Source organism: Centropristis striata, chromosome 8 (assembly GCF_030273125.1).
Source record: "Centropristis striata isolate RG_2023a ecotype Rhode Island chromosome 8, C.striata_1.0, whole genome shotgun sequence".
Taxonomy (NCBI): domain Eukaryota; kingdom Metazoa; phylum Chordata; class Actinopteri; order Perciformes; family Serranidae; genus Centropristis; species Centropristis striata.
Genome location: NC_081524.1, coordinates 33,942,808 through 33,955,585, shown reverse-complemented (window position 1 = coordinate 33,955,585; position 12,778 = coordinate 33,942,808). Strand labels below are relative to the sequence as shown.

The window sequence follows — 12,778 nt, the reverse complement described above, 5'->3', positions numbered from 1 at the left end:
ATACTCAGTAACACCCTAAACACACAACTATAATGAAGACTAACAATTATACAGTTCTGTTGATGTTGAAGGTTTCAGGTTCGTGTCCACTCTTAATTCAGTATTTATCTATTTAGCTTTGCCAAAGCCTCAGCTCCAGTAAACTCCCAATGTATACAGTCAGCTCTACAATAATAATTAGTACACTATATCTGCTGTAATTAACAGTAATTGTACTTGTGCACTGTGAATCCTGAGTTTGGAATAGAGAATGCTAACAGATGTCATGAAAATGATAATGTGTGCGGAATAAAATGTTTATAGCCTGTGAAGCACAGAACGATATATAGTTGGAGCACCTGACCTGTGTTTACTGAGCCCAGGGGCCAGATGCTCAAAACTCTGTGTAAACTCAAGACTAAACCTGTGCACACACATGTGCATATGCATTCTTTTCATCAGATTTATAAAGCTGCAAGTATGCCTGATTTTCTTTCATGAATCTTGATCATTTCCACACTCTCAGTTTGGCATAAATGTACAGGTCTAAAGAGTGGTTGAGCTTCACAACTTTTGATATACAAACTGAGTTTATGGGTATTTGTAGGGTCCATACCACCAATTCTTCACAGGTTTCTGGTAGCCATTATATCGATAAAACCTCTGTTATTGTTCATTTCTTCTTCTTCTTATTATTATTATTAATAATTGTTATTATTATTATTGTTATTAATAATAATAATAATAATAATAATAATAATAAATGCCAGAAGCATGATCAATCATTCATTCATAGCATCCATGTTAAAACTTACTTAACAAAGTGCTTCACAATGAAATGATCATTAATGGAGAGAGGGTTAACACACTGAGGTGGCTCAAATGTAAATTAAAATGTAAATTAATTAATTTTTAAAAAGTGTACTTGCACATTCATATTGTTTATGCAATCTGACCCCAGGTGTGGCATATCAAATGCCAGGGAAGAACAAAAAAGTATGAGCTCATATCATAAAGAGACTTTCTCCCACGGTATGTAGCTAAAGACAATAAGTGGAGTCCTTTTCACATTTTCTCCACTGAAGAGTCAGACTCTCTTTACTGCAGCTATCACCACCCTTATTAATCTCTCCACTCTCCATAAATAGATGGACTCAGCAGGTCCACTTCTTCAGAGGATGTTAAAAGGTATTCTGTGAAATATAAAGACACTGAAGTAGCTGAGGAGAGAAGGATAAATGATAAAATGACTGGAAAATGTTTAAAATCACAGATCGATTCACAATATCTGGATTTTTCCTTGAACAGGTCTGACCTAAACCACCCTCAGACAAAAATAGACACAGTGAAAGATGCAAGGAGAAGAGTGAGAGGGAGAAAGAAAATGAGAGAGATAGAAGGAAGCAACAGCTAAGTAGGATAAGGAACAACATATGGGGGAAAATCCCTCAGGCCATTCTTTCAATTATCTCTCTGGTCCCTGGTGGAGGGATCACTCGCCCACCAACGCACAAACCCCCACACCCCGCCACCTCACACAAAATGAGAATTAGAAATGTGCCGACCAAATCCCACGTTGATGATAATAATGACATCATGCTTTTGATTCACAGAATGTATGCAAATAAAAGGCTGGTGTTAGAGATGAATAATTTTAGTTGTATACATATATTGTCTGTGCACACCAAGTATTGTCATTTTTCTTGTTTACATACAAACAAGAAACAGTCTGGATAAAATCTAGAGATGCTCAACAAGATATTTATTTGTTTACATCAGCAACATCTTTGAAAAATCAGCTTTATAGATTTGGATTTTTCTCCAACATATTTATACCCCACATAATCCAAAACAGGATAAAATGGGCTAATTTATTATATAATTATTTAATTTATTACAGATGACTAATAGATGTTGATAGGTCAGACCAAGGTGCATACTACAGTACAGGCCAAAAGTTTGGACACACACCTTCTCATTCAATGCATTTTCTTTATTTTCATTGTAGATTCTCACTAAAGGCATCAAAACTATGAATGAACACATATGGAATTATGTACTTAACAAAAAAGTGTGAAATAACTGAAAACATGTCTTGTATTTTAGATTCCTCAAAGTAACCACCCTTTGCTTACTAGAATATAAGACATGTTTTCAGTTATTTCACACTTTTTTGTTCAGTACATAATTCCACATGTGTTCATTAATAGTTTTGATGAATCTACAATGTAAATAGTCATGAAAATAAAGGAAACACATTGAATGAGAAGGTGTGTCCAAACTTTTGGCCTGTACTGTATAATATAGATGGCTTTCATGAAAAAAAGGGAAACAAAACAAGCATCTTAATTATGTTGGATCAATGTATGCGTAATTTAAGGAGGGAGGTAATGAAATTCAGATGTGGCAGTATCCGTGACTGTGTGTAGGTGTAGGTGTAACAAATACAGACAACATCTGCCCATGTGTGATGCTCTGCATGACTCATGTCCCATGCCCACACTCTGTGTAAACAGCTTGACACAGGGATATCACGGGTCAACTGGTTTTGTGTAAAAAAAAAAAAAAAAAGGCTCCCACTCAGATCTGCTAATGATCCTTAAGCTGAAAACCAACACATACACAAAGTCCTGATACAGGACATCTTTTTTTTTTGGCATGTTTTTATTTGAAGGAATGAATATTGATCACAGATATTCAACATACATTATTTTTCTTATTCCCCCAATTTTTGGGTCAACCCTCTAATGCAATACTTTTCCAACTTAAGGAATATAATCAGGTCCTTCATCCAGGAAGAGACTTTGGGTGGATGTGCTGATTTCCACTCTAACAGGATTCTTCTCCGGGCAAGGGGAGTTGAAAAAGCAAGCACATTTTTAATTTTATTTGTCATTGATGAACCCTCTCCTGGGACTCCAAATATAGCCATTTCAACACTAGGTTGGATATCTCTGCTAAAAGCTTCAGATAGAGTTTGAAATATAGTCCAAAAATGATACAGTTTATTACAGGACCAGAACATATGGGTCAGATCAGCCTTAGCTATATGACAATGTTCACATGTTTCACTGACATTAGAATAAATCATAGAGTCTGGCTCCGCTATAATGGGTTCGATGGAGAACCTTGAACTAAATTAAGCCAAGGCGAGCACATAAGGTCGACCCATTGCATCAGAGATATTTATTCCAAGTTCCTCTACCCAGTCTGCTCTGATCTTATCGAGTGTCACCTTGTTGAATAATGTGAATGATGTGACAATTATAGATTTTTTAGATGAGACCTCTATGGTGCATGGGAATTTGTAGAATAATATCTATTCCCTTTTTTGGAGGTAAATTAGGAAAGCATGGGCTGATGGTACGAACAAAATGGCGAATCTGAAGATAGCGGAAAAGGTTAGAGCGCTGTAAATTAAACTTGGTGGAGAGAGCATCAAATGTGGCAAAAGTTCCGTCTATGTAGAGATCACTGAATTTACTTAAGCCTGCCCTCTGCCAAGGAACAATGACAGGATCTAATTTGGCTGGAAGAAAAACATGATTATTGCAGATGGGACTATATAGAGAGAAGTCTGTCAGATTGAAATTTTGTAGAAATTTTGACCAGATTTTTAAATCCAACACAAACACAAATTATTTTAAAAAGCAGTTTGCTTTACTAATATGTGCTCAAATTGAGAAAAAAGTGTTACATTTGGGTGAAAAGGTGAATGAAGAAGTGCTGTCAATAAGAACTGCGTATTCAGCAGAAAGCTGAAGGTGAGTGAACTTCAAGTGAACTGCAGCTCTGTGCTGAAACCTGGTTACTCCATTTTATTAAATATATTCTCAATTACAGCACACAACATTTTTTTTTAATTTTCTTATCATTTAAAAAAAAAACTATTTCGGTAACACTTTCTTTGACACCCCTCTATAATGAATTATAGTTTTATGCACTAATAATAATGAACTTTATAACAATAATCATAACACATTATTAAACATTTTATAACGACTTATAAGGTACAGCATCATAATATTATATAGCGTATAACCTATTATACATAGTATAATAGCATTCTCATAGTTGTAATACATTTTTTTTTTTATTGAATGTGATTATAAGTGTGCACTGGGTGTTTAAAGTAAAGTATTATAAGTGGTGATTGTTTGCTGTGAGTAAAGTGAAAGAACATTAAGTCATTACAAAATGCTTTATAATGTGTTATAATTATCGTAATAAAACAATATGAATATTTATCCAAGCTTATAACTATAATTATATAGGGCAATAAGCAGATTTCAAATACATTAGAGGTAAAGGTGTAACGATGCATTGATCTGTATCTATATATCATTATAATGCTCAACAAGCTAATATTATTAATGCAAAGTGATGAAGATGCAAAGGATTGCATTGTATAGTGATGAAACTTGTGATTATAAGTATGTTCATAATGCATTATAGACATGGGTGTCACTGAAAGTGTTACCATTAATACTTGACGTGATGATGAGGGTCCAGGTCCAGTCATAAAACCAAACATATTTTAATAATCTTAATAAGAATGATGGGTAACGTCTGGATCAGAACATTGCCAGTTAGAATCTGTAAACATTGTTTTAAACAGTGTGATACATTCAGACAGGCTGTCAACATCAAATAGCTCAGACTGAAACACACTCGACCCAACTTGATCCAATCATTTGTGACACCTAAATTATACTTGCATAATAAGCTGTAATCAATAGAGGTATTATACTACTGGGTCACACACACACTGCAAAAACTGTGATGCCCAACCATGTTGTTGAATATCAAGTAATCAACAAATATATTCATCCTTCAACCTGTTCTGTTAATGACAGGATGTGAAGTCTGAACATTACACAGTCTATACTGCAGAGATACTCACATTTTGAAAATCCTAGACAGAGTGGAGTATCTCCAGAAAGTAGATCAGCTTCACTGCTTTAGGGGCCATACCCTCTGCATCGCACGTTACTACACACATACACACACTTAAAATAGCTAACAGCGAGAGGTTATGCTCTCTGTCTCTCCCTTTTCATCCCACCAATAAAGTCTTTGTCAGGCACTTAGCACTGCGTTCTAAAAGCCGGCACACTGATGGCCAGAGCTGTACATCTCAGACTTGTGATATCAGTCTGATGCTTTTTTAAGCCTGGAGTATTTCAGTCGCTGCTTCCTGTAAGTGAATTTAGCTCTAAACACGATTTGCCAAAACATCTGCGTACTAACTGGAATGATGTTTGCTGCCAGACAATATTAGATCATTGGCCATTCTATCAGGAAGTGTTGGGGACTATTGGAGCCCTCAGCAATTTCCGTGGTGTAACTGTTTGAGGTAGAGGGCTCTGACAGCAGCTTTTAAGAGGCAGAGAATCCATTAGACAAGGGTCGCTACAAAGTGGCCAACTATTAAAAATGCAGCAGCACCATTATTCCCTGACCCAGCCTGCAACTTCTGTCTCCTTCACCGCATTGCTCTTTATTTCCCTTTGGATCTCTATCTCTATTTTTTTATTCTTTTGAATTCCTTTTTTCTACCGCCATCTGTTCTCTTTCTGATATATCTCACTCTGCTCTCTTTCACATCCTTTTTTCTCCTCCATCCTCCTTTCTCTCTCCCTCCTCCACATATTTTCTATTACAAAACTGGCAGGGGTGAGCCTCTCTCACCCCTCCGTGCATGCGCTGACCTGCTGAAGCTTTTTCGATCCTATTCGACATAGCGAGGCACTGGTCAGCGTCCGCTACTGTACTGGGACAAGAATAGAACAGCCCACGGAGAATAATAAATGGACATATATGGGTGGTTAGGAGAGTCCCTTTTAAGCAGTAAAAACTACCCAGGCCCGGCAAACTGAACAGATGGTAGGAGAGAGAGAGAGAGAGAGAGAGAGAGAGAGAGAGAGAGAGAGGGAGAGAGAGAGAGAGAGAGCCCAGAACACAGTGGGAGTGAGGTAGGAAAAGAGAGAGAGGGGCAGAGAAAAAGCAGGGAAAAGGAGGGAGCATGAGTGTTGGGTAGGGCATTAGAAGAAGGCAACATAAGGCTTTTCTCCATTCTCTACATTGGCATATGATGCTATCAAGAGCAGAGCTGAGATCCAAACAGAATAGCTGGGTCTTAAACAACAAGCACATGATAATATTGTCGGTTGTAAAACTACAACCGATGCTGGCAGGCAGATGTGTGAGGAGAAACAGGGCATGAGCAGAATGCATGTCGTGCTATAAAACCTATACCCTCTGTTTACTTTGCACATACACACACACAGACGCACACACACTATTCTCTTTGTGATGTGTGCTGCATAATTTATGGTCGCTGTTTCTGCTAAGGGGAAGTACTTTATGTTTGACAAGGGGAGGAACAGAAGCTTGGAAGGAAACAAGGAAGAAAGGAGGGAAGGAAGCGATAGTAAAGGGAGTGTGTGTGTGTGTGTGGACAAGTTCATAGGGCGTCTTTACACATGCGTATCTCCATGTTGTGTGTGTCCTTCTTTCTCCTCCTACCTTTATGATGTTTACTCATCACAGCTAAGCCAACACTGACCACATTTATCTTGCTCATAATAGAGAGTAATTGAATGTGAAAAGCTCATTTTTGAAGGATGGAAAATTCTATTTAGACGTCCGGGCGTGTCCGCATGTGCCATTACTTTGATATCAGCTGAATGCTGTTTCTCATTACCCTAATTAAAGCTCCTCGTGTGCCACTGAGCATATTAGCACACTGATCTGCAGCAAACTAATGATCGGCTGGTTGATAATATGACTTTTTTTTCATTCAGCTCCTCTCTTATCTTGCTCTTAACGATTATCATCAAAGATTCACATCCTCAGTCAATCACCATCACAGGGCTAAAAAGATTAAAAACTTGAATAGCTCTACGACATATAGAGGCAAAACTCTGCATACACATACAGATAAAGGAATATATATCGCTGCCCTATATCTGCTGGTTTATGGGGTGCCTCAGGGGTCAATCCTCGGACCTGTTATTTTGTCTTTGTATACACTCCCCTTGGGCCAGATAATCATTTGCTCTATCATTGTAACTTGGACGCATTCAGCTACATATATCACTAAACCCAGGTGACTTCAGAAACCGTTAAGCCGCTATAAAGGACTGGATGTCACATAACTTTCTTCAGCTAAATTCTGACAAAACTTAGCTTGTCATCAGTGTATTGTCCCACTTGCACCCTATGTCAAACCAAATTCTAGGATACTTGGTGTTATATTTGACCATCAAATTAAACCTGAACACCATGTAGATAAATTGGTTCAATCCTGTTTGTTGAAACATTCCAGGCCGTCTTTTGATTCATTTTTCATTCATTCCTTCATTTTTTCCCGTCCTGACTTCTGTAATGCCCTTATCACCTGCCTTTGTCAAATTGTCCTGTCACATCTTCAGCTTGTACAACATGCAGCAGCTAGGTTCTTTAAGACTGCTGTAGATCTCACATCTCTCTTGTTGTAGCCTGGCTGCACTGGCTGCCAGTGATGTTCAGCACAAATTTTCAGATTATTTTAATTGCTTATAAGGCACTCCATGGTCCAGCTCCTGCCTACATTTTCCAGCTACTTATGAATGACTCACAGGATGACTTAGGTTGAAAAAATGTTGGCCATACTGCGCGCTCTGTATAAAACAGGTGTCTGCTCTTTTGCTGCGGAGCGACATGTCTTTCAATAGGCTTTTCTTTCATTTGAAGGGTTGATCTTACTATAATAGTAATTTTATTTTATTTTTATTATGATTTTTCTCTTGTATGTGCTTTCCGCTTGATGATCTTTTTTGCTGAACTGATGTAGGTGTAGAGCACTTTGTGACCTGTCAGAAAAGCTGCTATACAACTGAAGTTTTACTTACTAATTATCTACGGAAGTGTCCAGATGATCAAACTTTAATTCCAGATTATCAGAAGCTTTATAGTGGGAAAGAACAAATGTATGTAAAAATGTAAGAAGAAGCATTAGTCGTGTCATAAATACCACTTTCACACTTTCACAACAAAACATTTCATATTATTTTTGTTATTGCCGTGAAAGTTGTAGATATGACACATTCCACCCCAACCACAGGGAAAAGCTCAAAACATCACAGCAACAATAACAAGCTACGATAATTTGTTTTGCACTTTCATTTGGTCCAATTAGGGATTTCACAAAGTGGATTTCCTGAAAATTGTAAGAAAACTACATAGAGTAGATTAGTAAATCATGGCCTCAAAACTGCATAAGACTGAAAATAGCTTACAGACGCAATTGAGAAAACCTTTAACATTGATTGTACTTAAGAATGATAGATCAGAGCTATAGCATGTCCCTTCTCTGGTTAAATTTTAACAAATCACCCAAGCGAATGCAACAATGCAGCTGCGCTACAGCATCAACCATCCCCCCGATCCCCTCAAACCCTCTTATAGCCATGATTAAGGGCCACTAGGCTCACATAAGAGGGCATGCTTTCCCTCCCTGGCCCCTGCTAATGTACACTAACTGTACCTATAGCCCATTATGGAGGCAGAGCAAAAGCAATTCTCAGTTTAATAGCTGCACATTTACACACACTCTGTCATCTGGCAAAGCATTGTTAGTTTAAGCTAGTCATTTCATAACTGCCTTTGTGTAAAATTGGTGCATATGTGCGCTTTTGAGCGAGTGTGTCTTGTGTTTAAAGATTGCTATTGTAAGGCAGTGAAGGCAGCACACATATACACACACACACTCACATGATTGATTTCCACAGGAGGAGAGCCTCCACTCTCTGGAATCAAGATTAATAAGAGGCCATTTACATCTCCAATCAGATCAGTGAGCAGGGGAGAGGGGGGGTGGGTGGGTGGGGGGGTGAGAAAGAGCTAAAAAGAGACCACACAATAAATACAACTAGTAAGTCTTTGTCTGCTCCATTGTACACAAAGAAAAGAGCCTGAAAAGCACCTGCACACACACTCACACCCAAAAACATTTACACACACACACACACACACACACACACACACCTCATATTTGAAGTCAGAGAGCAGCACAAGCAGATCAAACACTGGGCCGTTGTCAAGGTCCATATAGATGTATGACTGAGCTGTTCCATGGGGCCTCCGACACACACACACACACACACACACACACACAACTGTTCCTCTGGGACTCAGTAGAGCTTTAATGACAGCAAGCTGTACCAAGAAGGGGTCAGGCAAGGGGAGTCACTGTTCAGAGGCCACACACACAGACACACATTAACACAGGATACACACACACACACACACACACACACACACACACACACACACACACACACAAACGTGAGTAACGTGAGTGAATAAATTCAGTTCACGCCCACACACGCATTGATGGACAAAGTTACAGGCTCATGTACAGTCACGGACACAAAGCTGACATACGGATGCAGGTTTTATTCATATATGGATAGATATGCGAACACACACACACACACACACATGCAGACACAGTGGAGAGGGAACACCGGGGAAGGTAGGATCCAATTTGATTTGACCTTGACAGCAGAGGGACGGAGGGAGGGCTGGCGGGAGGGAGGGATGGATGGAGTGGTGGTTCGGGCCTGATGCCTGTTGCAGATACTTTGGAGAAATTAGATGACCTTGAACTGATAGAGATAAATCATAGAACAAGAAACAGCAGTGTGACACGGTGACATCTGCACACATAAAACGGTGTGACAGACGCGCATCAAATGTTGAAGTTAATCTAACGTACGTGTGCATACAGCAAAATATCTCATGTAATAAACCCTGAATTTACACAGTGAATTCTGCTAGATGCCTTTGATTCACTGACAGGGCTGATTAGAGATGCTGCTTTCTCGCTGTTGCTAGAAAAATAAGATTACCTTTTAAGTTCATTAAAATAATCTGATGCAATCACAACTATTTTTCACAAGTGTAAATATGCAGTATTAATGCAATCACAAAATGAATGATCAAAGTGCTGCCAAAACACCGGCTGTCAAAGTTGTTTTTTTTTAAGCATGATTTGTTAAAAAAAAATACATAATTTATCAAGATGAATTGTGTTTTTGCCATTTTAATTTTCTTCAGAGAAAAATATATTACATAAAAGAACATTTTCGCCAAGAGACAATTACTGTATAGAGCCTTTCTTTCATTAAAGGGAAATTTAAAAACAACACAGTTTATATAATCCAGTAGCAGATATGCATTAACTCTTCCAGATTAGCACACAAAAAGGCCTAGGCGTCATTGGTGTTGTTTATTGCAACCAAATCACAGATGTGCATTGACAAACAGTTCCCAGCTTCTGTTTGCTCGTCTCAAGAACATTCTTAAAAACATCAGACAGCGCACAGATGTGACTGTGTGCAGCTCCGAGATCAGCAGATAAGTCGGTAATGTCGACATGCTGCAAATACAATCTGCGCGTCATCTGCAAATATATCCTGCAGTTAATTGGAAATATTAATCTTATTTTGTGAACTAAAGCTGAAGAGCTGCTACAGCAGATGTATTTAAGCTGATGAATAAAGTACTACATTTTATTCAGCGTGTACTTGGCTGAGCTGAATGAGTGACAAGAGCTGTTCATTAAAAATAAAACTTTTATTAGATTTAAAAACATGTGGACACAATAATTTGGCCAAATCTAGTCTGTCACCAATGAGTCCAGGGCTGAATTGGATATTTTAACCAAAGATTTGGCTAATCAGTGTCAGCAAAATTAAATTCCTTGATTGAATCTCAACATGCTGCGTAAGTAATTGTCGTAAACTAACATTATCCACAACTTGTGGCAGTGGTGGCATGTGTTATAAAAAGTTAACAAGCAGTGAAGACGTCTTCAATGTGGAACTATTTTAAATTAGAAAATGAAAGCAGCCAAACGTCCACTTGTAATCTTTGTGTTTTGTGCGCTGGCAGTAACAGCTTCTTTCAACGTGGCAAATTTATTTATTTAAATGTTATTTTTAGTGCGTTCAGCCTTTTTAGGCAGTAGCTAAGAAATTACAGGAGCTATTTATAATTTTAAGTATGTCTTTTTTTTTTTTCCTTTAAAGAAAATGGAAAGCATGCAAGTGTGTGTATGCAGAGCTATTTAGGTCCTCTCATGTATGTGTAATATGCAGCTGTATAAGGAAGACAATATGAAGATCAGAGTGGATATTGGCTGAGGGCTCAGTTTTAAATCATTTTTGTTGGAATCTGAGGAAAAAAGCTTGAGTAAGACAATCCTACCAATGTGTTGTTGGTTCAAACACCAGTAAACAGAACATTTGTACTAGTTGTGTTGGTGTTGGCCTGTAAATGCATCATGCAGTCTGCGTTTGGTTCAAGGTTCAACTTATTTTAACAGTGGAGCAATAATTTTCTCACCTGTTCTTCCCACACTGTGTCCACCCAGTAGCATGGTCTCTCTATTCTCATAGCATCCCACTCCTACACTTTTATCTTTGCATCTCCCTCCATCTCTCTTGCCTACTGACATGTACACATTTACTAAATATTGCAGCAAACCTGCCAACTCCTCACACTTACTATCACGCGAAAGAAAAACAAATGAATCACAGCAGACAAAGGGAATGGAGGGCTGGGCGATATGATGCAGGAGCCATCGATCAGGGCCTTAGCAATCCATTTTCCTCTTCTTGGTGGTAGAAGACTCAGAGAGTGAAATATATTGTGTGTGGACCTGTGTATGCATGCTATGTGTGAGTAAGAGAGTATAGGAATAAAAGTGAAAGAAAAAACTGAGCTTGTTTATTTTTTGTACTCTTGGTAATTGGAGAAGTATATCAGGTTCCATAAATCAGATCTAGAACATGGTATCGTGGGTTAGTAAGGGCCGGGGATGGCCAGTGAAAGGAGGGATAGATGGTGGTGGGGGAGGTGACAGAGTGAGAGAAGGACAGAGAAGGAGAGAAAACAACGGCTGAGGGAAGGGTGGGCCTCATGCCCTGAACTTGAACTTGGAGCTGGTGGGGTCGGAGAGGGGAGGACGGGGTCAATCGCTCAGTGTGGATGGAAAAGGAAAAACCCAGCTGAGTGACACCAATATCCTCCTGCTCAAAGACAGATGGGGGACAGGGGACGTGGTGCCATTTAGCAAGCTGTCTTAGTGAGGCAATTCCAGCCTCTATCTCAGTGCTTTTTCAAACACTTTCACCATAGAACCAAAAGTGAGTATTTTTTGGTCTATTCCTGGTTTGGTAAAACACAATCTTGGACTTTAGTTATGTTATGCACAGCCCTTTTTTGGGTCCATGACCACTGATGTACAAATTATTTGTAAATCAAACACCTGCAAAGTCAGAAAATGGAATTTCGTCTTGATCTGGTACTGATTGGAGGAGGACATTTAAAGAGGCTAGATAGAGAAAATACAGAGATGGTTTTGAGATTGTTACAAGATGACAACTGATGTGTATTTGCAACACATAAACACGTTTATTCCGTTGTGAGTTTAGAGGGGTAAAATAGGTCAACCTCGCTGGCCATCCTACCTTGGTCTGGAGATAGTGGGGGTAGTAGTAGGTGTAGTGGGGGTACATTGGCTGCTGCTCCAAACGTTTTCCCATGTAGCTGGAATCCAATTGAAGGTCCTGGAGGCTGGAGATAGAAGCTCGCAGGTGGGGTAAGATCGCTCCGAGGGGCTGGCCTGGATCCTTCGCACGACTGTTTTCCAAGAGCGGAGGATGCAGAGAGAGAGCGTTCTCCTCTTACTGAGGTCTGTGTGTGATAAACGCACAGAGGAAAGGAGGGATAGGAGGACAGATAGTAC

General features: G+C 39.1%; 1 protein-coding gene across 1 annotated transcript in view; it reads right to left on the bottom strand.

Moving 5' to 3' along the window:
• The window catches only part of LOC131976915 (RNA-binding motif, single-stranded-interacting protein 3-like), a 142,311-nt gene that overhangs the window by 128,497 nt on the left and 1,036 nt on the right, over positions 1 to 12,778 (bottom strand). Inside the window, exon 1 of the mRNA XM_059340136.1 lies at positions 12,501 to 12,778. This exon is cut by the window's right edge and continues 1,036 nt beyond it. Coding sequence (XP_059196119.1) covers positions 12,501 to 12,575 — 75 coding nt within the window. The 5' untranslated portion in view covers positions 12,576 to 12,778. The remainder of the gene's footprint in view (positions 1 to 12,500) is intronic.